We start from the raw sequence: 26,664 nt of genomic DNA, 5'->3' as shown, positions 1-26,664 counted from the left end.
TATTTGATCTAGTCAAGAACGTAAAATGGTCACACTTTCAGCTTTCTTAAGTAACATCTGAAATGTTAACAATAAAATTGCAGCATTTCTCAAATTCCGCTGTGACTAGAAAGCCAAATATCTAAATTTCAAACTTTCAATTTTTTAAGTTTTACACCTGGTTCTTCCTGTGAAAAAGCTGTTGACGCCACGAACAAAAAAGAAATGTGGACGAAATTTTAAAGACGACCAGAGGAAACTATTCAGATAATAGAGCCAAGAGACCTGACTCTTCGCGCACAAGAAGAAAAATCTGGGCTTAAATTTATGTTTAGCAGTAGGGGCGCTTCTATGAAAAGAACACTGACGACAAATTGAAGTTGGCCGTATTGACTTGGTACAACGCTCTAATCACAAAAAGCTGTGCATACTAAGCTCGAAAATATTACAATACCAAACAAACTGCTGCCATCAATGGCCGATTTTGCCTGTAAAATGCTCATGTCGACATCACTTTTTGCGCTGGTTCGAAAGGCTACGCTACACTGCTTTACTTGAAAACAGTGGTAAACCACTCATTTTGTGTAAGCGTGTCATGAGTTTGAATCTGCTGGCGGGAATATTTCTAAATAAAAAGTTTATTGGTGGTAAATGCGTCTTTGGCTGCCGGAGAAACAACGGCAAAAAGTAGGAAGAGCCAAAGAAGTAATTTTAACGGAGAACAGTAACTAAATAGAGTTGTACTCAGTGTACATTTAAGCCTACAGGCCACGTTTCGGCCGCAGCCATTGGCACTTCTACTTCACATGTTTCATAGTTCTAAATTTCCTTGTGGCGGCTTTTAGGTTTTTTTATGCTACTTATAATGCGACCATGGAGGCGTGAAAGAACAGAACAACGTGGAGTACAAAATAACCCTCAATGACGGTAATGAGAAGGACAGGTGCTTGTTCCTTCGGTATAGGAGTCGCCCTGTGTAGAACCGCAACAATTAGTTGTTATGCATGCTCGTGTATACTAGACAGGAAGTCGATCCTTCAGCTGGCCCATTTGGGACGTCCGTAGTCTTGAAATTTTTTTGGAAATTTAGAGCGCCTAAGCGTGGCGCTCTAAACAAAGTCTATTAGCTTTCTCTGGCTTAGTTGCTCTAATTCTTGTCTCCGGCATCACAGCAACCCAAACTGCCGTAGTGCCGGCGGTACCCGTACAACATAGCCTCCACGATCCTCCAACAACAGGAGCAGACTCTACATTATCACCCATAAAAGTAGAATTTGGTGAACAGCCCGTCATTTCACTTGTTTCATGCCGCTTAAGGGTCCCGATGAGTCACAGGTTTCTATTTTCTTTCCTCGAAGTGCAAATAGTAGGTCCCAAAGCGAGCAAGGGTATTCCAGAGGAAATCTGTGCCGAAAAATTTGGCCCAGTTATTACATAAATTCTAATTAGGAGAACGAAGGCTGAGAAACTTCGCTTTTAAAATATTATTCAATTAGTGAAATTGCATTTTACCATTACAGGAATGCCATTGCGGGAAAAAGTTTGTTCACATGCTTACTATCTTCACCAAGGCGTTCATAAGTGCAGGTGAGGAGAAGAGCTATGTTTTTGTGCAAAAAAAAAATTGCCCTTTTCAGTCACACGTTATGTTTCCTCGCCTTGCTTCATGACGTGTTAAATAAAAGCGATACAGAGAAAGCAGCAAATACATATATACAAATATTCAACAAAGAGTGAGACACTTCCACGAGTTTAATCACCTGAAATTGCTCGTAATTAATACAAGGGCTCAAACATACTTCCAAAGAGCCGGGGCTTGCGAAGTTGAAGCTTCGTCGGTAGTATTTTTGTAAGCTGTACTTCGAAGTAGCGATGCTTGCAATAAAACAGGACCACCCATATTTCACTCGAACTACTTCTCTACTGTCTGCTGCCCTTTATTTATCTTGACGTAGTGGTGCAAGGCTTACCTCGAGCGAGAATGGGAAAGAAATGTACTGGCGTTGCTGGTGGTCTATCTCTCTATGTTTTGTGCCACGCGCTCAAGGATATTAACCAACTATTCTGAATGAAAACTTTGATGGGCCAGTTACTCATCTACTTTTTTTTGTGCAAAATCCCAGAAAAAATCTTCGTCGTCGGGTCCCGCTTCAGTCTTAAACAACTCTTGGCGTGTAAAGCTCGTGGCGCTGTTGTTTCAACTTGCGGGGCCTGTTAGCGCTTTGCCAGAAACTATTCTACTCTTTTTCCCCCAGCCGCCGCGGAAGCTCAGTGGCTTGTCTATTCCCTACATCCCTTCGACTTCACCCCCTTTCCTAGAGTTCCTGAGCCAGGCGCAAGATATACAGAGTGTTATATCTTTGCTCTTCAATAAAATAATTTCATTCCTCTCTCCACATAAGTGCGCTGAATATAGCAAAGCTATCTTATGCAGGAAGACGTACTTAACGCCCTTCCATGGCAGCCAGTCGTCGTAGGCGTCCTCCCACGAGCCGAACGATCGCCTGGTAAGGGTGTCCGGCCAGTGATGGTACCAGTGGCCCCGGTACTCAGCGGGCTGGTAGTAGTAGTAGGTGGCTTTCTTGGATGAGGAAGAAGACTTCCTGCGGGAGGCTGGCAGGACGCTGGCTGGTATCGCGACGAGCACCACGGCCACGAGGGACAGCCGCAGGACACCCCCGGAGGACCGGGGTCCCATTGCGGCCCGGCCGCTGGCCGCTGAGCCAGCTGAGAAACGGTGCAGATGAGCCTGCGGGCGAGCAGACAAATGACCGGCCATATGGCTCGAGCAAGCGCCCTTTCATACCTCTCTGCAAACAAGTAAGAAAGCAGCGTGATCAAAGCCGCAGCTTCATTGACTGCAAAGGGGAGCGCCGCACTGAAATGAGGCCATTGCTCAAAACAGCCCTGTGCTTTTCCACAAAATGGTAGCCGGTCGTGCTATGGAAATCAGTAAGTCCGTGTTTCACGCGCGAAATGATTCTTTTGTTCTGAATCTATACTTAGATCTTAAACACTGGGTCCATTTAAACAAATGCCATCGGTCTTTTTCTGTTTTTCAAGCCGAATTCTACAGCGAACCGTTCTTTGTCGATTGTTTTAGCGCATTAGTACTGGAGCCCCCAGCCAGCGATTTCGCCGATGTTTGTCTGAAGCCTGCTTGATCTCGGAGCAACCTACGTGGCCACCTTATGTGGCAGTTGGGCCACCTTGGTAACGTGACCCAGTGGCAGTGATAACCATCTGCCCAGCGGACTGTGAGCAAACTGCCCACCGTGGCCGGTTGTTCGTCAATAAATGATTGACCGCGAGACCTCGGCATTGCAAGCCCTACCACTAGCAGCACCTGTCATCGCGGGGCAGTGGCGCATCGCTTAGCCGATAAACCAATATGGCAGGATTGGCATGACAACTCCCAGCGATATATGACAACAAATTAGAGAACGGCGAATTCCACATATATGATCAATACCCATTGACGCTATCGTGTCATACCCTTAAGGCGAAGTTTAAGTATCCGCTACAGTTTTACAATGCTATCACTAATGCCCCCACTCGCTGATTCGGCGATCTTTGTCTGAAACCATGCTTAACCTTGCAAACCGAGCCTCCGACTTAAACTGAAACCGAAGTGCTACCGCACCTAATTAACAGTTGGCTGACTAGAAAAAAATGATCCGCCATTTTTTTAAATTGTCTCTGAGTGATCTCATGAATATTTGTCCTGCAACAAATTTTTTTTATGTTAATGCAGGAAGATCTTCACTATTCCGTAGTCACTAAATTCTTCACTTGCTTCTAGTGCAAAGAACTTTCCGAAAATCATAGAAACAGGTTCGTGATGAATATTCCCATCAAAAATAAGACACTATAATTGCATACTGATATTAATACATAATACGCGAGAAATGGCGTTCTTCCAGGCCCTTATATACTCTATGCTATTTCTGCACCACTCTTTTCTGCTGTATCTATCTGTAAAGTTTAGGAACACCTTTGCACTGAAACAGAAGTTTATTCATGATGCCAAGTTAATGAATTGAGCCGCGTGTGAATTGTGGTACTCTATTCTGTTAACTTTATTATATGATCGAATAATAAAGTTCTTACTTAAGTACCAAGCCAAATATGATTCGAATAATGAAACAAAGGAATCGAATGCGAATATCGGGCGAATATTCGTACAAAACGAATATTCATGCGAAACAGCAAAGAGCTCTAGGCAGCGTTGTAACTCACAGAGCAGAGTTGAAGCTGCAGCGGTCAGAAGGCGCAATAGTGATCGCCACTCTGAGGCATCGGCAAGAAGTCAGCTTAATAATTCTGTGACCAGCATATTAATTGTGTGACCAAGAACAAGGACGGAGCTTGTTGGACCTGACTGAACGCTTCCGCGTCGCCCAGACTTGGAGGACTACGTTTGGGCATTATGGATGCCGCCACACGAGTGGACAGCGTAGCAGCGATAAACGCGCAGAGCAGTCGCAGCAGAATGATGTGGGAGGTCGGAGTCGTCGATGAAAAGTGCTACGTGCCCGATTACAATCTGGTGTCTGTTACTCGAAGACAGTTTAAACTTCACAGATCGTATTCGACTCGTTTCGGTTATTTTCCAATGTGCAGCATTCGATATTTGACCCGTTAAGCGAATCGAATAGGAGGATATTCGATTCCATATTTGAAAATTTATAATATTCGGACACCCCTACATACAATAAAACCAGGTTAATTGTGCGCTCGTTTGTCGCATTAATTAACGCAACCTATTATGGACAAATACGGTCAAGCAACGTTAGTTAAAAGTTTGTTTGCAAAAGAAACTTCATTGTGGTAGGAACATTCCTCAGCGAGCTTTACAGGGAACTATTTCGATAGTATGATATAACAAAATGTCAACATTTATCGACTAAAATCTGCTAATCACACTAATATGTTTCCGAGCCTTGCCTATTTCAATATCTTCTATATACCTGCCAATCATATATGTGCCCTTCCTGCACTCACTCCGGGTGGGATTGGCAGTCTCTGTGAATAAATAAATAAAATAAAGAAATACGTAGCCGCTTTACGGGCAACTTCGACCTTGTTCTTACTGGATTTAACGCTGAAATCCATGAAGATGTAGTGGCGAAATTTAATTTTCACAGAATCCAGTGTTACAGCTTTTATGCCCTCAAAAACACTGAACGAGGCCATCAAACATTGAGGATCTTTGCGGCTACATACCACATATATGACGCATCAATATCTCTACGCGTAGCTAAGAACTCAGTTCAAATCTATGCGACCCTATAGACGTGGCTAGATAATATAGGTTATTTCTAACGCCAATACACGCTATCTGGCAACGAATCGGTGGCTGCATTAAAAGCGCAGAAAAATGCATATTTTTCTCGCTTTATTCCTAAGGTAAAATGCCGCAGTGGATGGACGTGAGAAAATCTAACGCTAGCTGTTCTTGTACAGACAGAATTAATCGTACTAGTATTAATAAAAGTAAGAAGTGGCTGCACAAAAAACATTAAGAGGAAAATGTATGATCCCGTCGTCTCGCACCAAGTGTGCCTTTATCACAGCCGTGCGTGGGTGGAAAAAGAGTAGAACGAGTGAAGAGTGACGAGGAAAAATTAGACATGCGTCGCAGCCACCTTGCGTGCTGAAGGTACGAAGATGACTGTGTGCGAGCCACTGTACCTTGAATATGAGTCTCTTCGGTGCTGTACCCGAAACTATACACGGCTTTCAGCTATCTGTCGTCGCTTCTATTCTGCAGGTTTTCTGGGAACCCCAGCCCAGCAGCTTGGCCTGGGTTGGCCTGCTGATCCTGTAATTTCATTTGGGACGAATATGCGTTTGGACAACCTAACGGGAATGAGCGCTCCGCTCTACAAACCTCTCTCACAGGTGAGACGGGTTCTTTCTAGAAATTTATTTACAACTCAAGGACACGACCAAATTCCTTCTCAGATCTTCCTATTTCGTGTATCTAATGTCCTCAGTTACTCGCTTGAGAGGAATCAATTCCCAGTTTATTTATTTATTTATAGAATACTGCAGACCCTATGATGGGCCCAAGAAGGAGCAGAAAAAAATACACATAAAAAGAAACGCGGCAAAGTACATCGCTGAAAACTGAGTAATAGCACAGAGTAAAGAACACGGAAAAACAACTCAGCAACTATCACTAAGCAATTTTGTCAATAGAATCGATGCTGTTTACAACCTCAGGAGGGAGTTCATTCCATTTAGTTACTGTGTGAGGAAACAATGGGTATTTATATGCATTTATTCGAGCGCTGTACGGTGTTAGTGATTCCGTATGACGATGTCGTGTTAGTCGCGTTGTGTTCGGCTTAAGGAATAAATCAGGGCTCATGGAGAGTGTTATTTTTGAGCAAGGAACGAAATTTCAATCTTTGAATTTTTAATCGTGCTTGCAGAGTCTGTATGCTGTGTTGTGCCATAAAAGTGGTTGGATAGTCACCAACATGTTGAGCCACCGGACCTGCAAAGTCAATGTTATTTTTCTTTGAAGCGATGTTTATTGCCTCAGGGCATAAAAACTATGAAGTGAAAGATAAGTAATGTGCTTAAATAAATGAAAAAAGGTGGACTGATTTGATGAAATGAAGAAGCGAACGATGATATGGACCCTGTGTCCAGGCAATATAGCAATCCGCATTGCCCTGTGAGAGTCCCCACTGCCGCCAGGTGCCGAATTCTAGTCGGCTTCAGCGCCGGGCAGTCCCACAACCGGTGGTGGATATCCGCCTCACAGTCTTTGTTCTTGCAGACTGGACGCCCGGGCGGGGATATAAATCTTTGAAATACGGCCACTTGCGTGTAGTAGCTGCAGTTAAGGCAACCCCGACCCGCATCCTCCGGAGCGCAACCTCCTCTGCACGGGTAAGACCACGGGGGAGGGTTACCGCACACGGAGGGATTAGAGCACGTAGGTATTCCTTTCTTGTCAAAATGAGGATGGTGTCATCCATAGTTAGGACTCGAGGCAAAGGCGACGTTGGGGTCGAAAGGCGGCTCGCAGAATCTGCGCGGCTTTGTGCGCTCAGGAGGTCACGCGGGACCCACTCAATACGGATTTGCTGCGGGATGCGTGCCGCTAGACGAAGGATGTCTTAGTAGATTTTTGGGTTGCGACTGACTCGTCGTAGTAGGCGTGCGACCTTAAGTGCGTCGGTGCGAATGACAATGCGGGCCATGGGTAGCATGGGAATGGCGGCCACAGAGCAAAGTGCCTCTTGAACCGCAAGCATCTCTGCACAGAAGGAGGCAGGAGGTTCTGAGAGGCGAAACCTTGACGTTTTGTTCAGAGCAGCCTTGCAAGGACAGTAAACTGCCGTTGTTGTTTCGCAGGCCTGGATGCTTGCGTCAACGTGGATGCGTCAACGTGGATGCTTGAGTCAATGTTATGTTCTCTGTAAGGGTCCTAGACGGTGCATGCGTACTCAAGTTTCGGTCTGATGATGGATGTGTAGGCTAAAAGCTTTGCACTAGAAGGGACACCTTTTAATATATGCCTAGGGAAGGAAAACTTCCGAAATGATGACGTACTACCCCGATGGAAAGATACATGAACAATCCGCCGCCAACACGCCCGGCTGTTGGAATTTATTTTCATCGCGCTTTTACCTGGGTGGTACGAAAAATACGTTAGAGCCGTCCTAGAATATATCATGTACGGGACTAGGGTCTTTTCGCTATCACCGAAGTAAAAGCGCGGTCAAAAAAAATTGAAACAGCGAAGCGTGTTGGTGCCGAGTTGTTCGCGTTTCTTTCCATCGAGGTAGTGCATATGTTGGTTATATGCTTATTCCAGCTAAGATTATTGGTTATAGGAACAGCTAAGTATTTGTGTTCTTTAACTTCCTCAAGCGGATGATTTGGAAGGGCATACGGAAACGATAGTCTAGTTTGTTTATTGGTCACTTTCATAAAGACTGTTTTGTCATTGTTAAGCTTCATCTCCCATCGACTGCACCATGATTTTACGTTCTGAAGGTTAGAATTAGGGCGCTCGACTACTGATCCGGAGTTCCCGGGTTCGAACCCGACCGCGGCGGCTGCGTTTTTATGGAGGAAAAACGCTAAGGCGCCCGTGTGCTGTGCGATGTCAGTGCACGTTAAAGATCCCCAGGTGGTCGAAATTATTCCGGAGCCCTCCACTACGGCACCTATTCTTCCTTTCTTCTTTCACTCCCTCCTTTATCCCTTCCTTACGGCGCGGTTCAGGTGTCCAACGATATATGAGACAGATACTGCGCCATTTCCTTTCCCAAAAAAACCAATTATTATTATTATTATTATTAGAATTAAGAATTACTTGGACTTCGTAGGATCTGATTGCATGAAACAAAACACAATAATCGACAAAAAGCCTAATTTGCACTGGTTTACTAATTACATCTAAATGTCTTTGATGTAAACCATGAATAATAAATGGTCCCGGTACACTTCCTTGCGGCACGCACGAAGTGACCGGAAGGCAGACTGGACAATGGGCATCACTACTGACGAACTGAATGTGGTTAGAAAGGTAAGCAGAAATACAGGTAATTATAAAGGAAGGAAGCCCGATATTTTCAAGCTTATGTATTAGTTCGGCATGTGAAACAAGGTCCAAAGCGTTTTTAAAATCTAGAAAAATGCTTTCTATCTACCCTGACTTCTTTAGAATGTCAGCAAAACTACGAACTAAAGATGTTAATTCAGTAGCGGTCGAAAAGCCTTTTCTAAATCCATATTAGTGTGACGACAGAATATCTGTGTCGCCGCCGCGGTGACCGAGTGGTTATGGTGCTCGGCTGCTGGCCCGAAAGACACGGGTTCGGTCCCGGCCACGGCGGTCGAATTTCAATGAAGTCAAAATTCTAGAGGCCCATGTACTGTGCGATGTTAATGCAAGCTAAAGAACCCCAGGTGGTCAAAATTCCCGGAGCCCTTCACCACGGCGTCTCTCATAGCCTGAGTCGCTTTAGGACGTTAAGCCCCATGAAATAAATCAAACCAGAATGTCTCTATCATTTAGAAAGGAAGTTATATAAGTGGCTACAATGTGTTCGATAACTTTAAAAGAATATGTAAGCGATATCGGACGAAAATTAGTGACAGATGAGTCTGTACCTTTTTTCAGCATTGGCACAATACGCGCAAATTTCCAATCTGAAAGAACAGTGCTGGTTGATAGGTTCGCATGGAATATTATGGCAAGAAATTGGGATAATACTTTACTATAACGGCGCAAGAACATATTTGGAATCCCGTCCTGACTAGGAGAAACTTTTGTTTTCAGATTCAACAAAATTGAAAACACACCAGCAGAAGATACAATGCTTAGTTCGGGATGACATGATACAGTAGGTTGACATAAGAGGGAACTTTATTTCGTGAAGACACTGTGCAAATATATATTAAAATGTTCAGCAATGCTTGTTTTATCGGTGATAAGAACACCATTGAATTTGGTCGACAGGTTTGTTTTTCCTGCACAAGTGTTTCCAAAACATCTGCGGGTCATTCGAAATGAAACTTGGTAGCGTGTGCTCAAAATAATGACGTTTTGATTGACCCACAGCCTGTCGTAGAGCACCTTGCGCTGCTTCAACAGCGTTTAGGTAGGCACGTGCTCATTTTATTCGCTTTAATTTTCATTTTAGATGCAAGATTTTACGCGAAATCCAGGGATTAGTTTTGCGTGTTTTCTTCACTTTGTTCGGAATAACATTTTTTAGGCACTACGTGCAGATTTCTTTAAATTTGTTTCATAGTACAGACACATCATTTCCTTGAAAATAACTCAGGCATAGACCAAGATAATCAAGTACGCTTTCATCCCTGGCATGCGAAAAGTCTTGAACACAACCGTGCTTAGCATGGGGAGAGTTGTGGGATTTTTAAATAGTGCTTGAAAAATACAACATACTGTGGTCAGAAAGGCCGTTTTCCACCGAGACGGAAACATTGCCAGTGGATCGGCTCACAAAAACAGGAGCAGGTATAGAGGCACAAGGGCACTGTTTATTCAAAACAAGTCAGCCTACAACTGTTGATTTCCTTATTGCGCAATATTTTTGACAAAACGATGCCATCAAATAAGTCCTGACCAAACTCCACAATATGTGCCTTTTGTCATTCTAGGGCTAAAGTAGGTGCAGCTACACCCCCCCCCCCCCCCCCCCCATTCTCCGCCCCAACCAACTTAATGCAGAGAAAAGCGTCTTGTTTAATTCAGCTTCCACAACAGAAACTTTAGCCGTATCCCGGCTACCGCCCCTTCTAGTCTTCTAGTTAAATGCATGAGTTCCGGTGCAATGACCACTGTCTTGTCTTGCAATATTGCAGCCAATTTAGGCTGTATTACACACCTTGTGGTGATAAAGAACATTTTAATAGCTTAATTTTAAGGTACAAGGTAACGTTGCTTATAACAAATATCAGCATCACAAACACCAATAGAAACCGCGAATTTGGTGCCTGAGCACCACAGTAAATGTCGCTCTCACTTGTAATTATATGGGTCAATTGTTTACGACCACTGGCTTTCAGATCTGTGAAAAAATTACACCTATAATTGAAATATTAATAAGTACCGTATAAATGGGAGAGGGACTCTGCTCTCCTTTAGCGTATAGCTGCATGCATTCTTGCATTGAAGTAAGAAACCATTATGACGTGCCATATGAATACAAACACCGCTGGATACAGAGCCTCGTTAATTACTTCGTGGCTAATCGACGCACTGCAGCAATGCATAAACAATACACACGACCATGGCAAATAACACAAACGAAAGCATGATTACTTGGAGTGCACCGAATGAGCGGTTCCATCACCAGAAGCGGCCGCTTAATATTTACATGATAAGCGTTAGCATGAATACTTTACAGTTTAGCATATTCAGCTGCACACGCTAACCATTCAACGCAGCTTACTAGACTTATTTACATCTGTGCTCACCACTCCACAATTTTCACATTTCAAAAGAAAAATTTGCCCTATATTTACGTAATTTTTCATCCGAGCACTCGTTTTATAGAACTAGTCTCTTAATCAGTGCAACAAACAGAATTTGTTATATGTTTGTCTCTACAACAAAATTGTGAGTGGCACTCCGTCACCAACTTCTAAGCAGTTCATTCTATTCATAATACACTTTTCGGAATAGAAATAAATTATCACACAAAATTTTATGGCCATAGTATCCTATTAACAAAGCAAGTTACTTCTCCAAAGCAGTTTTCGCTTTAGTGTTTCGACAATTGTGAATATTTACACTGGAGTCATACAAACTTCATTATCTGTTGCACCTCTTTACAGGGAAGTGCAGCTGCCTTCAACATGAGAGAAAACAAAAAGTTTGCAATAAAGTGCATTTTTTGTGTTATTTCTGTACTAAATTTGAAAGTTACTTTTCAATACTATACACAGAAAAAAATAGACAAAACAAGACCGGGCGCTTGTCACACATATTTAAGGCAACGTAGTGAAGGGCATGACAGAATCCTATCTCGCGAGGCGGAAACATAGTGATTGAATAAAACATAAACCCACCAAAAAATGGTTTTAAAACATGACGTTTCGGGACCCCTACGGGTCCCTTGTTCAAAATGACGGAATGGACTGAATGGGCCGCTTCTTATATGCGCACTTGACAGCGCAGTGAATGGGCGTAGTTATCCGGGAGGTTACCCTTTATCCTGTTAATGAATTTTTTTGTAGTATGTATATAAAAAGATTCTAAAAGCAGTCGTGACGATAAAGGCTTCATTGTGTCTGAGATTTCAAGTTTTCCCAGTCAGTGGTGTACTTCATTACTTGAACATGCTCTGCCAGCGGATTGGATGTCGTGCGACATTTGTTGACGTCGTTCTAGTACTCTCATAATCTTCTCTTAAAATCGCATGACTCGTCAATGTAGGAGGAATCGCAGTTTTTGCAAGGCATTTTGTACAGAGATCCGGGGTTTACGTGGGGGCTCCAGACGACCTTTAACGTGACAGAGCTGTTGTTTCAGTCTGCTGGACGGCACGTGCGAAATGTGCACGCCGTATTTCGCAAATATTCGTGCCAGAGCCTCACTTGTACCCCGGGCGTAAGGCACGCTCGCGCGCTTCTGTTGTCCGAACACCGCTCTCTACAACCTGCCGAGCCCCGACTCATGGTGTTTTTGTTTAGTTTTATGGCTCGTCTTTTCCTAGGTGCGATTACTTCGTCATGCTAAAGAATAGATCTTTAACGATGTTAAGTTTCAGCGGCTTTGGTGAAGTGCTATAAGAACTTAAGAACGAACAATATCCCTGCCGAATGCCAAGTTATTCATTCTGCCTAGTTAATACAGTACCTTACAGGCTCTGCATAGGGCATTAGACAAACGACTGAATTGTCAAAAAGATCAAAAAGCCACATAAAACGAGAAGGAATGGAAAACTGGAATAGTCATTATAATCATAAATTAGACAAGGGTAGGAAAAAGCATAATGCCAGCAAAAAAGGGACAGTCAGAAATTAACGAACAACACGAGCCACAGATGCTTTTTTTTATATGAGTTTAACGTCCCAAAGCGACTCAGGTTATGAGAGACGCCGTAGTTAAGGGCTCCGGAAATTTCGACCACTTGGGGTTCTTTAGCGTGCACTGACATCGCACAGTACACGGGCCTCTAGAATTTCGCCTCCATCGAAATTCGACCGCCGCGGCCGGGATCCAGCCCGCTTCTTTCGGGCCAGCAGCCGAGCGCCATAACCACTCAGCCACTGCGGCGGCAACAAGCCATAGATGCATCAAGTGGCGTGCGTTTCGTTGCGTTGATCAGGCTGATGTATTAGGTGGCGCTGTCAGGGGGAATTAAGACTTATGGAATAAATCAGGGCTCATGGAGAGTGTTATTTTTGAGCAAGGAACGAAATTTCAATCTTTGAATTTTTAATCGTGCTTGCAGAGTCTGTATGCTGTGTTGTGCCATAAAAGTGGTTGGATAGTCACCAACATGTTGAGCCACCGGACCTGCAAAGTCAATGTTATTTTTCTTTGAAGCGATGTTTATTGCCTCAGGGCATAAAAACTATGAAGTGAAAGATAAGTAATATGCTTAAATAAATGAAAAAAGGTGGGCTGATTTGATGAAATGAAGAAGCGAACGATGATATGGACCCTGTGTCCAGGCAATATAGCAATCCGCATTGTCCTGTGAGAGTCCCACTGCCGCCAGGTGCCGAATTCTAGTCGGCTTCAGCGCCGGGCAGTCCGACAACCGGTGGTGGATATCCGCCTCACAGTCTTTGTTCTTGCAGACTGGACGCCCGGGCGGGGATATAAATCTTTGAAATACGGCCACTTGCGTGTAGTAGCTGCAGTTAAGGCAACCCCGACCCGCATCCTCCGGAGCGCAACCTCCTCTGCACGGGTAAGACCACAGGGGAGGGTTACCGCACACGGAGGGATTAGAGCACGTAGGTGTTCCTTTCTTGTCAAAAGGAGGATGGTGTCATCCATAGTTAGGACTCGAGGTAAAGGCGACGTTGGGGTCGAAAGGCGGCTCGCAGAATCTGCGCGGCTTTGTGCGCTCAGGAGGTCACGCGGGACCCACTCAATACGGATTTGCTGCGGGATGCGTGCCGCTAGACGAAGGATGTCTTAGTAGATTTTTGGGTTGCGACTGACTCGTCGTAGTAGGCGTGCGACCTGAAGTGCGTCGGTGCGAATGACAATGCGGGCCATGGGTAGCATGGGAATGGCGGCCACAGAGCAAAGTGCCTCTTGAACCGCAAGCATCTCTGCACAGAAGGAGGCAGGAGGTTCTGAGAGGCGAAACCTTGACGTTTTGTTCAGAGCAGCCTTGCAAGGACAGTAAACTGCCGTTGTTGTTTCGCAGGCCTGGATGCTTGCGTCAACGTAGATGCGTCAACGTGGATGCGTCAACGTGGATGCGTCAACGTGGATGCTTGAGTCAATGTTATGTTCTCTGTAAGGGTCCTAGACGGTGCATGCGTACTCAAGTTTCGGTCTGATGATGGATGTGTAGGCTAAAAGCTTTGCACTAGAAGGGACACCTTTTAATATATGCCTAGGGAAGGAAAACTTCCGAAATGATGACGTACTACCCCGATGGAAAGATACATGAACAATCCGCCGCCAACACGCCCGGCTGTTGGAATTTATTTTCATCGCGCTTTTACCTGGGTGGTACGAAAAATACGTTAGAGCCGTCCTAGAATATATCATGTACGGGACTAGGGTCTTTTCGCTATCACCGAAGTAAAAGCGCGGTCAAAAAAAATTGAAACAGCGAAGCGTGTTGGTGCCGAGTTGTTCGCGTTTCTTTCCATCGAGGTAGTGCATATGTTGGTTATATGCTTATTCCAGCTAAGATTATTGGTTATAGGAACAGCTAAGTATTTGTGTTCTTTAACTTCCTCAAGCGGATGATTTGGAAGGGCATACGGAAACGATAGTCTAGTTTGTTTATTGGTCACTTTCATAAAGACTGTTTTGTCATTGTTAAGCTTCATCTCCCATCGACTGCACCATGATTTTACGTTCTGAAGGTTAGAATTAGGGCGCTCGACTACTGATCCGGAGTTCCCGGGTTCGAACCCGACCGCGGCGGCTGCGTTTTTATGGAGGAAAAACGCTAAGGCGCCCGTGTGCTGTGCGATGTCAGTGCACGTTAAAGATCCCCAGGTGGTCGAAATTATTCCGGAGCCCTCCACTACGGCACCTATTCTTCCTTTCTTCTTTCACTCCCTCCTTTATCCCTTCCTTACGGCGCGGTTCAGGTGTCCAACGATATATGAGACAGATACTGCGCCATTTCCTTTCCCAAAAAAACCAATTATTATTATTATTATTATTAGAATTAAGAATTACTTGGACTTCGTAGGATCTGATTGCATGAAACAAAACACAATAATCGACAAAAAGCCTAATTTGCACTGGTTTACTAATTACATCCTAAATGTCTTTCATGTAAACCATGAATAATAAATGGTCCCGGTACACTTCCTTGCGGCACGCAAGAAGTGACCGGAAGGCAGACTGGACAATGGGCATCACTACTGACGAACTGAATGTGGTTAGAAAGGTAAGCAGAAATACAGGTAATTATAAAGGAAGGAAGCCCGATATTTTCAAGCTTATGTATTAGTTCGGCATGTGAAACAAGGTCCAAAGCGTTTTTAAAATCTAGAAAAATGCTTTCTATCTACCCTGACTTCTTTAGAATGTCAGCAAAACTACGAACTATAGATGTTAATTCAGTAGCGGTCGAAAAGCCTTTTCTAAATCCATATTAGTGTGACGACAGAATATCTGTGTCGCCGCCGCGGTGACCGAGTGGTTATGGTGCTCGGCTGCTGGCCCGAAAGACACGGGTTCGGTCCCGGCCACGGTGGTCGAATTTCAATGAAGTCAAAATTCTAGAGGCCCATGTACTGTGCGATGTTAATGCAAGCTAAAGAACCCCAGGTGGTCAAAATTCCCGGAGCCCTTCACCACGGCGTCTCTCATAGCCTGAGTCGCTTTAGGACGTTAAGCCCCATGAAATAAATCAAACCAGAATGTCTCTATCATTTAGAAAGGAAGTTATATAAGTGGCTACAATGTGTTCGATAACTTTAAAAGAATATGTAAGCGATATCGGACGAAAATTAGTGACAGATGAGTCTGTACCTTTTTTCAGCATTGGCACAATACGCGCAAATTTCCAATCTGAAAGAACAGTGCTGGTTGATAGGTTCGCATGGAATATTATGGCAAGAAATTGGGATAATACTTTACTATAACGGCGCAAGAACATATTTGGAATCCCGTCCTGACTAGGAGAAACTTTTGTTTTCAGATTCAACAAAATTGAAAACACACCAGCAGAAGATACAATGCTTAGTTCGGGATGACATGATACAGTAGGTTGACATAAGAGGGAACTTTATTTCGTGAAGACACTGTGCAAATATCTATTAAAATGTTCAGCAATGCTTGTTTTATCGGTGATAAGAACACCATTGTGCGGAATTTGGTCGACAGGTTTGTTTTTCCTGCACAAGTGTTTCCAAAACATCTGCGGGTCATTCGAAATGAAACTTGGTAGCGTGTGCTCAAAATAATGACGTTTTGATTGACCCACAGCCTGTCGTAGAGCACCTTGCGCTGCTTCAACAGCGTTTAGGTAGGCACGTGCTCATTTTATTCGCTTTAATTTTCATTTTAGATGCAAGATTTTACGCGAAATCCAGGGATTAGTTTTGCGTGTTTTCTTCACTTTGTTCGGAATAACATTTTTTAGGCACTACGTGCAGATTTCTTTAAATTTGTTTCATAGTACAGACACATCATTTCCTTGAAAATAACTCAGGCATAGACCAAGATAATCAAGTACGCTTTCATCCCTGGCATGCGAAAAGTCTTGAACACAACCGTGCTTAGCATGGGGAGAGTTGTGGGATTTTTAAATAGTGCTTGAAAAATACAACATACTGTGGTCAGAAAGGCCGTTTTCCACCGAGACGGAAACATTGCCAGTGGATCGGCTCACAAAAACAGGAGCAGGTATAGAGGCACAAGGGCACTGTTTATTCAAAACAAGTCAGCCTACAACTGTTGATTTCCTTATTGCGCAATATTTTTGACAAAACGATGCCATCAAATAAGTCCTGACCAAACTCCACAATATGTGCCTTTTGTCATTCTAGGGCTAAAGTAGGTGCAGCTACACCCCCCCCCCCCATTCTCCGCCCCAACCAACTTAATGCAGAGAAAAGCGTCTTGTTTAATTCAGCTTCCACAACAGAAACTTTAGCCGTATCCCGGCTACCGCCCCTTCTAGTCTTCTAGTTAAATGCATGAGTTCCGGTGCAATGACCACTGTCTTGTCTTGCAATATTGCAGCCAATTTAGGCTGTATTACACACCTTGTGGTGATAGAGAACATTTTAATAGCTTAATTTTAAGGTACAAGGTAACGTTGCTTATAACAAATATCAGCATCACAAACACCAATAGAAACCGCGAATTTGGTGCCTGAGCACCACAGTAAATGTCGCTCTCACTTGTAATTATATGGGTCAATTCTTTACGACCACTGGCTTTCAGATCTGTGAAAAAATTACTTCACCTATAATTGAAATATTAATAAGTACCGTATAAATGGGAGAGGGACTCTGCTCTCCTTTAGCATATAGCTGCATGCATTCTTGCATTGAAGTAAGAAACCATTATGACGTGCCATATGTATACAAACACCGCTGGATACAGAGGCTCGTTAATTACTTCGTGGCTAATCGACGCACTGCAGCAATGCATAAACAATACACACGACCATGGCAAATAACACAAACGCAAGCATGATTACTTGGAGTGCACCGAATGAGCGGTTCCATCACCAGAAGCGGCCGCTTAATATTTACATGATAAGCGTTAGCATGAATACTTTACAGTTTAGCATATTCAGCTGCACACGCTAACCATTCAACGCAGCTTACTAGACTTATTTACATCTGTGCTCACCACTCCACAATTTTCACATTTCAAAAGAAAAATTTGCCCTATATTTACGTAAATTTTCATCCGAGCACTGGTTTTAGAGAACTAGTCTCTTAATCAGTGCAACAAACAGAATTTGTTATATGTTTGTCTCTACAACAAAATTGTGAGTGGCACTCCGTCACCAACTTCTAAACAGTTCATTCTATTCATAATACACTTTTCGGAATAGAATTAAATTATCACACAAAATTTTATGGCCATAGTATCCTATTAACAAAGCAAGTTACTTCTCCAAAGCAGTTTTCGCTTTAGTGTTTCGACAATTGTGAATATTTACACTGGAGTCATACAAACTTCATTATCTGTTGCACCTCTTTACAGGGAAGTGCAGCTGCCTTCAACATGAGAGAAAACAAAAAGTTTGCAATAAAGTGCATTTTTTGTGTTATTTCTGTACTAAATTTGAAAGTTACTTTTCAATACTATACACAGAAAAAAATAGACAAAACAAGACCGGGCGCATGTCACACATATTTAAGGCAACGTAGTGAAGGGCATGACAGAATCCTATCTCGCGAGGCGGAAACATAGTGATTGAATAAAACATAAACCCACCAAAAAATGGTTTTAAAACATGACGTTTCGGGACCCCTACGGGTCCCTTGTTCACAATGACGGAATGGACTGAATGGGCCGCTTCTTATATGCGCACTTGACAGCGCAGTGAATGGGCGTAGTTATCCGGGAGGTTGCCCTTTATCCTGTTAATGAATTTTTTTGTAGTATGTATATAAAAAGATTCTAAAAGCAGTCGTGACGATAAAGGCTTCATTGTGTCTGAGATTTCAAGTTTTCCCAGTCAGTGGTGTACTTCATTACTTGAACATGCTCTGCCAGCGGATTGGATGTCGTGCGACATTTGTTGACGTCGTTCTAGTACTCTCATAATCTTCTCTTAAAATCGCATGACTCGTCAATGTAGGAGGAATCGCAGTTTTTGCAAGGCATTTTGTACAGAGATCCGGGGTTTACGTGGGGGCTCCAGACGACCTTTAACGTGACAGAGCTGTTGTTTCAGTCTGCTGGACGGCACGTGCGAAATGTGCACGCCGTATTTCGCAAATATTCGTGCCAGAGCCTCACTTGTACCCCGGGCGTAAGGCACGCTCGCGCGCTTCTGTTGTCCGAACACCGCTCTCTACAACCTGCCGAGCCCCGACTCATGGTGTTTTTGTTTAGTTTTATGGCTCGTCTTTTCCTAGGTGCGATTACTTCGTCATGCTAAAGAATAGATCTTTAACGATGTTAAGTTTCAGCGGCTTTGGTGAAGTGCTATAAGAACTTAAGAACGAACAATATCCCTGCCGAATGCCAAGTTATTCATTCTGCCTAGTTAATACAGTACCTTACAGGCTCTGCATAGGGCATTAGACAAACGACTGAATTGTCAAAAAGATCAAAAAGCCACATAAAACGAGAAGGAATGGAAAACTGGAATAGTCATTATAATCATAAATTAGACAAGGGTAGGAAAAAGCATAATGCCAGCAAAAAAGGGACAGTCAGAAATTAACGAACAACACGAGCCACAGATGCTTTTTTTTATATGAGTTTAACGTCCCAAAGCGACTCAGGCTATGAGAGACGCCGTAGTTAAGGGCTCCGGAAATTTCGACCACTTGGGGTTCTTTAGCGTGCACTGACATCGCACAGTACACGGGCCTCTAGAATTTCGCCTCCATCGAAATTCGACCGCCGCGGCCGGGATCCAGCCCGCTTCTTTCGGGCCAGCAGCCGAGCGCCATAACCACTCAGCCACTGCGGCGGCAACAAGCCATAGATGCATCAAGTGGCGTGCGTTTCGTTGCGTTGATCAGGCTGATGTATTAGGTGGTGCTGTCAGGGGGAATTAAGACTGGATACGTTCCCGCCGCACGCGGCGAGGTCAATGGTGGTTGCGAATAGCACTGGAAAGTATATTTCCGCTGTGCTCCCCACATATGCACAAAGTTTTTTGAAGGTGTGAAAAACGAAATAGCTACTGCAATAACAAAACCTGCGAAGGACAGACCGGGAATTACACAAAGAATTTTTTTTTGGTAGAAATAAATTTTCTGGCCCAATTTTGATCACATGAGCATAACATCTGTAACAATCCGATATGAACTAGGCGGCTCTAATGGCGGTTAGTACCTTCACTAAGGAGACGGCATTTGACTGGCGAGCTACAGCCGAACTTCAGTTATATAACTAATTTTTAGACATTAGGTGGGATGTTTCTATATACGATCTGGAAAACGTGTTTTTAATGCCTTGGCGCTTATGTCTGTTAAGAGTGTAGTCCACGAGCGATTGAGTGCTATGCGAACGGCTAAACTGCATTACAGAAAATAGTTGATAGGCTTGCTGTTTAGGTTGAGCCCGCAGTACAGAACATAGCCCACTAAAAATAAAAAAAAAGTTTGTTGTGTTTCCCGCTTTTTCGTCACATTTTTTTTATAGCTTCCCGTGCGTACTATAGCATTATGGAAAAAGAAAACTATAGTGGAGGAGGGGTAGCTCTACGTGCTGGTGACCTTTAAAGGAAATGAATACGCGCCGCATTTTATTAGGTCTCCAAAAAACGCACCGTAATAGCCGAAAATGGACAGCTTCAACGTATCTATGCTACTTAAGAGTTGTGAAGGACACCGTAGAGGAAAGTCTGGAACTTTATTTCCACCACGTGCTTTTTAACTTAGGCAGACATCCAAGGGCACGAGCGCATTTGCTGACTGCTTGTATCAAAATATGTCTGCCGCAGCAGAGTGCTAAAGGTGCGGCGACTACCGCATGCTGCAGTCAGAGGCTGCTCTGTCTTCTATATACCGCTCACACTCCCGGACTGTTCTTCATATTCTTTTCCACTCACTGGTCTTCTGTTCCGGACTCGCATCTGAAGCTTCTTCCGGCTGTAACGCGGAAGTGATGGTGCGTATTATGCCGTTTTACGCTCGAAAATATGTTTTGCACGGACAGTTCTCTGCAATGGCTCCCAGTTTCTGCCGCTCTCGCGCAGCATGAAGAAGTGGAGAAAGGCTATTTTCTTTACTGCAAACTACTTCCGTTTACTCATTACAATAATGATTTTAATCAAATCAGAAGAAATTACCACGGCACATTTCTGGAAAACAAGATACCCCTCTCTATAATGATTTTCAACCGCCAGAGAGGTCAAAAGACGGGTCTCTAAAAAAAACGCATGCATAAAATCATGTGGGGAAACGCTGAAGTGCTGGTACATTTACAGGAAGCAAGGATACATGCACTGTACATAAAAAATCTGTTGACGTACTCACCTTTTCGGCAGTCCTGAAAAGCGAGAGGCAAGTCCTCCCAGTTAGCGGCAAGGGCCGCCGCTGAACGATCGAAAAGGCAAAAGACGGGTTGGTTTCCGATGCCCCGGCTAAGAGGCGCTCTAATGACGTCGCGCGACGGCAGCATTCGGTACAACTCAAGGACTACGGTTCTCTATTTCGAGGGGAAAGGGCAAGAGTCTTCGAGGCGAGAGAAGGGCGGCCAAGCGCGGCACATGCCGCACTAGGCGGCGAAGCGCAGGGGGCAGAGTAGGCGTGGTTCGTCTCACCACGCGCGACATACTCGCGACAGCGGTGTCATCGGAGTCGGTGGCGGTAACGGCAGCAGCGTCGGTGTCGTGCGGCTCGGCAGCCATATCTGTTCGTCGCGGTGTCCTGCTGCCGCGGGCGAAGCAGAGCAGTCCTTCCGGAAGACGTAGCGCCACGCTCTATCGACACCTCACACCTGGGCAGCCAGCCGTACCACAATCTCACAAAAGAAACCGCCCTCTCGGTGGGGGGGTGCCCGCCTTTACCGAGCTCTCTTCTTCCTTCCACCCCTTCCACCGGTCTTCGAGGACCGCTGTGGACCCTCCCCCCCTCCCCCCTCCCCTCTCCGCCCTTTAAGTTTTGGGGAGGGACATTGTTCAGTTAAGAGGACACAAAGAACGAAAACATACGCGCGGATACGTCGTGCTGCGCGTTTTGTGCGCCATGCGCCCTGAGCGGAAGGTCCATGTTGTGAACAAAACGTTTCCTAGGTCGCACGACGGGTCGCTTTCTTGATTCCACCGCCTTTTTCTACTCGGCAACGTCACGTGCGCGAGGAGCGTGAAGCAGGCTTTATTTTACTTCCGCGAACTGAACGCGGAGTAAAGGGAACGTCTTGTATCGGCCGGTATGTCCGGTCGCCGTAGCTGTCCTGGTTTAATGGTAGATGGACACGAAACTCGAAGGAAAATAGCGTGCAAGCAAGCTAATAGTTTCTTCATCGGGCGCACTCCAGCATGACAGCAGAAGCATCCGCATCAGAGCACAACGACCGTTTGATGGCTCTACCGAGTTTGTTCTCCGCCGAAGAGACCGTGAAAATAGCCTGGGATACGCGTTCATTCGCGCTTGGTAGAGCTTGTTGTATGTAATCTGATATGTTGACTCGTGGCATTGTGCGCGTACTCACACGAGCGTTGCAGCCTATCGTGTGAGTGTCGAGAGCAGAGTTCCCTGTCGGTGAATACCGTTGCTCTAGTGTGCCAGTTTCTGAAATCACTGCAAAGCGAATCGTAACCCACAGCAAATTAAGCGGATGCTACAGGACTACGTAAAAATGGGACATTTCTGAGCACCCAATGTATTTGAAATCAAATTATGCCGTTGGAAAAAATAGCAATCAAGTATTCATGTATTGCATTATTGATTTCACTACTGACTTGGAATTTTTGCATGGCAGCTTGTCCTTCTAAGTGAAAAGATTTATGCATGGACGCCGCATACGATCCGCTTTTACAACGATGATCATGTTTGCCTACGATTCTTGCCATGCGCAACGCATTTGCGGGCTATATTTAGAATAGTTGACTTTATGCAGCATGTCACAAGCTTTATCTTTCTGCTAATTGAAGCATCAGGGTTTACCAGTTTGCGTGAGCAGGAATGACGAAAAGGAGCCGTGACGTGTATGTATATATATATATATATATATATATATATATATATATATATATATATATATATATATATATATATATATATATATATATATATATATATATATATATATATATATATATATATATGTATCTGTATATGTATATATAGCAGACAAGGTAAAGGAAATGAGGGACTCGTTTAGACAAACTTAGGAAGGGGGCAAACAGTCATCGAAACCAAGGTGCGTAGGGGTATGTTTAGCATATATATATATATATATATATATATATATATATATATATATATATATATATATATATATATATATATATATATATATATATATATATATATTCAGGCTAAAGAAGAAGATGCGTCGGTTGATTTGAAAAGACGAAGACGAGGTGACTGTTCTCGAGAGTTTTTGCCAGCGCTACGCTTGTGTGTCTTGTGCCGATCTGATCCCAGACTGCTGCCGTTGCCGTTCCCGTCGCCCCAGTACCTCGTAACAAACCCCCCGTTACATTTGGTGGAGGTGCTGGGTAAAAACATCGGCCCTGGAGCTCCGTAGTCGTGCTCTCCCGGCGCGCACGATGCCTGAGGACGTCCAACACCAGGCCGTACAAGTGGGCCAGGCTGTCATCTGTGCCGGCTCTCTTCGTCAACGGGACCCGACCATTTTCAGCGGGACGGACGAGAACGATGTGGAAGATTGGCTCACATCGTACGAGCGGGTGAGCGTATACAACAAATGGGACGATGTGACGAAGCTAAACAACGTCATCTTTTATCTCGCCGGTGTGGCTAACCTCTGGTATCGCAACCATGAGGCAGATATTCAAACCTGGTCCATTTTTAAGACTAAATTTGCAGACGTATTTGGTCGACCGGCTGTCAGGCAACTCCGAGCCGAACAGCGATTGCGTGAACGATCTCAGCAGGGTAGTGAAAGCTTCACTAGCTACATTGAAGATGTCGTCGACTTGTGCAAGCGGGTCAACGCTCGTATGTCGGAAGCCGACAAGATCCAACACATCTTGAAAGGCATCGATGACGACGCTTTTCAGATGCTTCTAGCGCGCGACTTGCGTACCGTTGCTGAAGTCGTCACGCTGTGTCAAAGCTTTGATTAGTTGCGCAAGCAGCGGATTCTGACACGCCAGCGGCCACAGCAGGTTGAGTCGCTCGATGGGCTCACGCCTGCTCCTGACCCCTCGCTGCTACAGCAGATTAAAGACTTCGTGCGGGAAGAAGTGGCACGTCAACTTTCCTTTCTGCCGAGCGCTCACGACCGACCATCATATCTGACTCCAGCGCTCCGACATACAATTCAAGAGCAAGTTGCTGAGGCTCTTCCACCGGCTCATCCGTCACCACCTGTCACGGTTCCGCTGACATACGCTGACGTTGTCCCCAGACCACAACCTGTGGCGGCTCCGCTCACATATGCCGAAGCCGTCGCGAGACCGCCTCCTGTCGCGGCTCCAGTGACATATGCCGATGTCGTAGCAAGACCGCAGCCGCCAATCTATAGTGCGCCTCCGGCGCATTTGCGAGGGCCAGTGGCTTACCGACGACCTACTCCAAGGGTCAGCGATTCCTGGCGCACAACGGACAATCGGCCGATTTGCTTCTTTTGTGGTCTCCCAGGTCATGTAGCTCGGCATTGCCGCCGTCGTCTCCCGGACGCGGAAATTCCTCCCCAAGCTCCTGGGTACTGGCCCCCACCGAGTCAGTACTCTGTACCAGCTGCGCCGCCGCAAAGTCGTACTTCCTCGCCGGACCGTTCTACCCTCTCCAGCCGCCGGCCCTCTTCTCCACGACGCCGGTCTATTTCGCCTATGCGACGTCGCCCCACCGCTAACCAGGAGGAAAACTAGGCGCCGCAGTTCCTGAGGCGAGAACTGCGTCCACAACGAACTTCGAAAGGCCTCATCCGTCAGCCGCTAACCTCATTGAAATTTCCGTCGACGGCGTTTCTGTCATGGCGCTTGTCGACACTGGTGCTGCCGTTTCCGTCATGGACGCAAAGCTGTGTAGTTCTTTAAGAAAAGAAAGGACGCCAATTGCTGGACTCTCACTGCGCACCGCCAGCGCTCAGAACATCCAGCCGTCAGCAGCGTGTACCGCTCGCGTTGTAATCCAGGGGACCATTTATGCCGTCGAATTCGTCGTACTGCCCTGCTGTTCTCATGCTGTTATCCTGGGCTGGGATTTCCTATCGCGCCATGCTGCTATCATCGATTGTGCTCGAGCTGAAGTCGAGTTCTCTCACCTGCCCGAAGCTGTCTTGGACACTGCCCCTCCTGGTGCCTGTGTTAAGGCCCTAGTTGCCGAAGACATTGACCTGCCTCCCTGCTCTTCAGTCCTCGTACCCCTCTCTTGCGGCCCTCTTCGCGACGACACTGTCCTCTTCACTCCGTCCCCTATCTTTCTGCACCGCAAGTGTCTGCCTCTGCCATACGCTGTACTGACTATATCCGCTGGCCTCTCCGTACTGTTCGTGTCTAACCCATTCTCGTTCCCCAACGCCTTTCGCCTAGGTGAATGTCTCGGCACGGTACAACCATTCGCGTCTCTGCTCATCCGCGAAGAGACGGACGACGCGCCGCACCTCTCCATAGCCGCACTCAGCCCACCTACTGCTGCGCCCGATCCCTCCTCAACCGAAGCATTCCTTCGCTCCATCGACGACAACCTTCCAGCGCCGCAAAGGGCACAGCTTCTCACTTTACTTAATCAGTTTCGCTCATCATTTGACTCACATCAAAGTTCCTTGGGTCAAACTTCCACTGTCACCCATGCCATCGACACAGGTGACCACGCACCGCTGCGACAACGTCCCTATCGTGTGTCTGTCGCCGAGCGCCAAGTTATTGAAGACCAAGTCGACAAGATGCTCCAGAGCGGCGTCATTCAGCCCTCAAGCAGCCCATGGGCGTCGCCTGTGGTGCTCGTCAAAAAGAAGGATGGCTCCATACGCTTCTGTGTAGATTACCGCCGCCTTAATGAGATTACGCGCAAAGATGTCTATCCCCTCCCGCGCATAGACGACGCTCTGGACTCTTTGCAAGGGGCCGAACTCTTTTCATCTCTTGATTTGCGTTCCGGGTACTGGCAAGTTCCTATGAAAGAAGCCGATCGCCCCAAAACCGCCTTTGTGACACCGGATGGCTTGTATGAATTTACGGTGATGCCCTTCGGGCTTTGTAACGCCCCCGCGACTTTTGAGAGGATGATGGACACCATTTTGCGCGGACTTAAGTGGAAGACATGCCTTTGCTACCTCGACGACATTGTGGTCTTTTCCCCGGACTTTGACACCCACCACTCCCGTTTGAAGCACGTCTTGACCTGCCTCTCTGACGCCGGCCTGCAGCTGAACTTAAACAAATGCCGTTTTGCCGCTCGTCAATTAACCATCTTAGGTCATGTTGTCTCTAAGCAGGGCGTCAGTCCCGACCCAGCGAAACTTCGTGCTGTGGTTGACTTTCCCAAACCTACCTCCATCAAAGACCTGCGCAGCTTCCTGGGTTTGTGCTCATATTTCCGCCGGTTTATTCGCAACTTTGCGTCCATTGCTGCGCCTTTGACTCAACTGCTGTCTGGAAGTGCGGATTTATCACTGTGGTCTCCAGCGTGCGACGACGCATACACCACCTTGCGCCGTCTCCTCACGGCGCCGCCCATTCTGCGCCATTTCGACTCGGCCGCTCCTACCGAAGTGCACACGGACGCCAGCGGTGTTGGCCTCGGCGCTGTCCTCGCCCAACGAAAACCTGGCTTTGACGAATACGTCGTTGCTTATGCTAGCCGCACACTCACACCAGCAGAACGCAACTACTCCGTAACTGAAAAAGAGTGTTTGGCGATTGTATGGGCCCTCGCGAAGTTTCGACCGTACATTTATGGGCGCCCTTTTGACGTTGTGACCGACCACCATGCGCTCTGTTGGCTTTGCAACCTGAAAGACTCCTCCGGCCGCCTCGCTAGGTGGGCCCTTCGCTTGCAAGAATATGATATCCGCGTCGTGTATCGCACCGGCCGCAAGCATCAAGACGCCGATGCACTGTCACGCTGCCCCCTTCCAGCCGAGATCGCCAGCCTTTCCACCTCCGACGCTTCTCTGCCCTTGCTTCGCCTCAGCGACATGCCTTCAGCGCAACGCATGGATCCCTGGATCGCTTCCCTTCTCGACTTTCT

At 45.8% G+C, this 26,664-nt stretch overlaps 1 protein-coding gene across 1 annotated transcript in view; it reads right to left on the bottom strand.

Moving 5' to 3' along the window:
* The window catches only part of LOC144122948 (uncharacterized), a 36,270-nt gene extending 15,331 nt beyond the window's left edge, over positions 1-20,939 (bottom strand). The window contains exons 1-2 of the mRNA XM_077655897.1: positions 20,815-20,939; positions 2,424-2,728 (exon numbers count right to left, since the gene is read on the bottom strand). Of these exons, the coding sequence (XP_077512023.1) occupies positions 2,424-2,677 (254 nt within the window). The 5' untranslated portion in view covers positions 2,678-2,728; positions 20,815-20,939. The remainder of the gene's footprint in view (positions 1-2,423; positions 2,729-20,814) is intronic.
* Between the last annotated feature and the right edge of the window lie 5,725 nt (positions 20,940-26,664).

This window comes from Amblyomma americanum, chromosome 3, assembly GCF_052857255.1.
Source record: "Amblyomma americanum isolate KBUSLIRL-KWMA chromosome 3, ASM5285725v1, whole genome shotgun sequence".
Lineage (NCBI taxonomy): Eukaryota > Metazoa > Arthropoda > Arachnida > Ixodida > Ixodidae > Amblyomma > Amblyomma americanum.
Note: the sequence above shows the minus strand (reverse complement) of the source record. Positions and strands in the feature narration are given on the sequence as shown.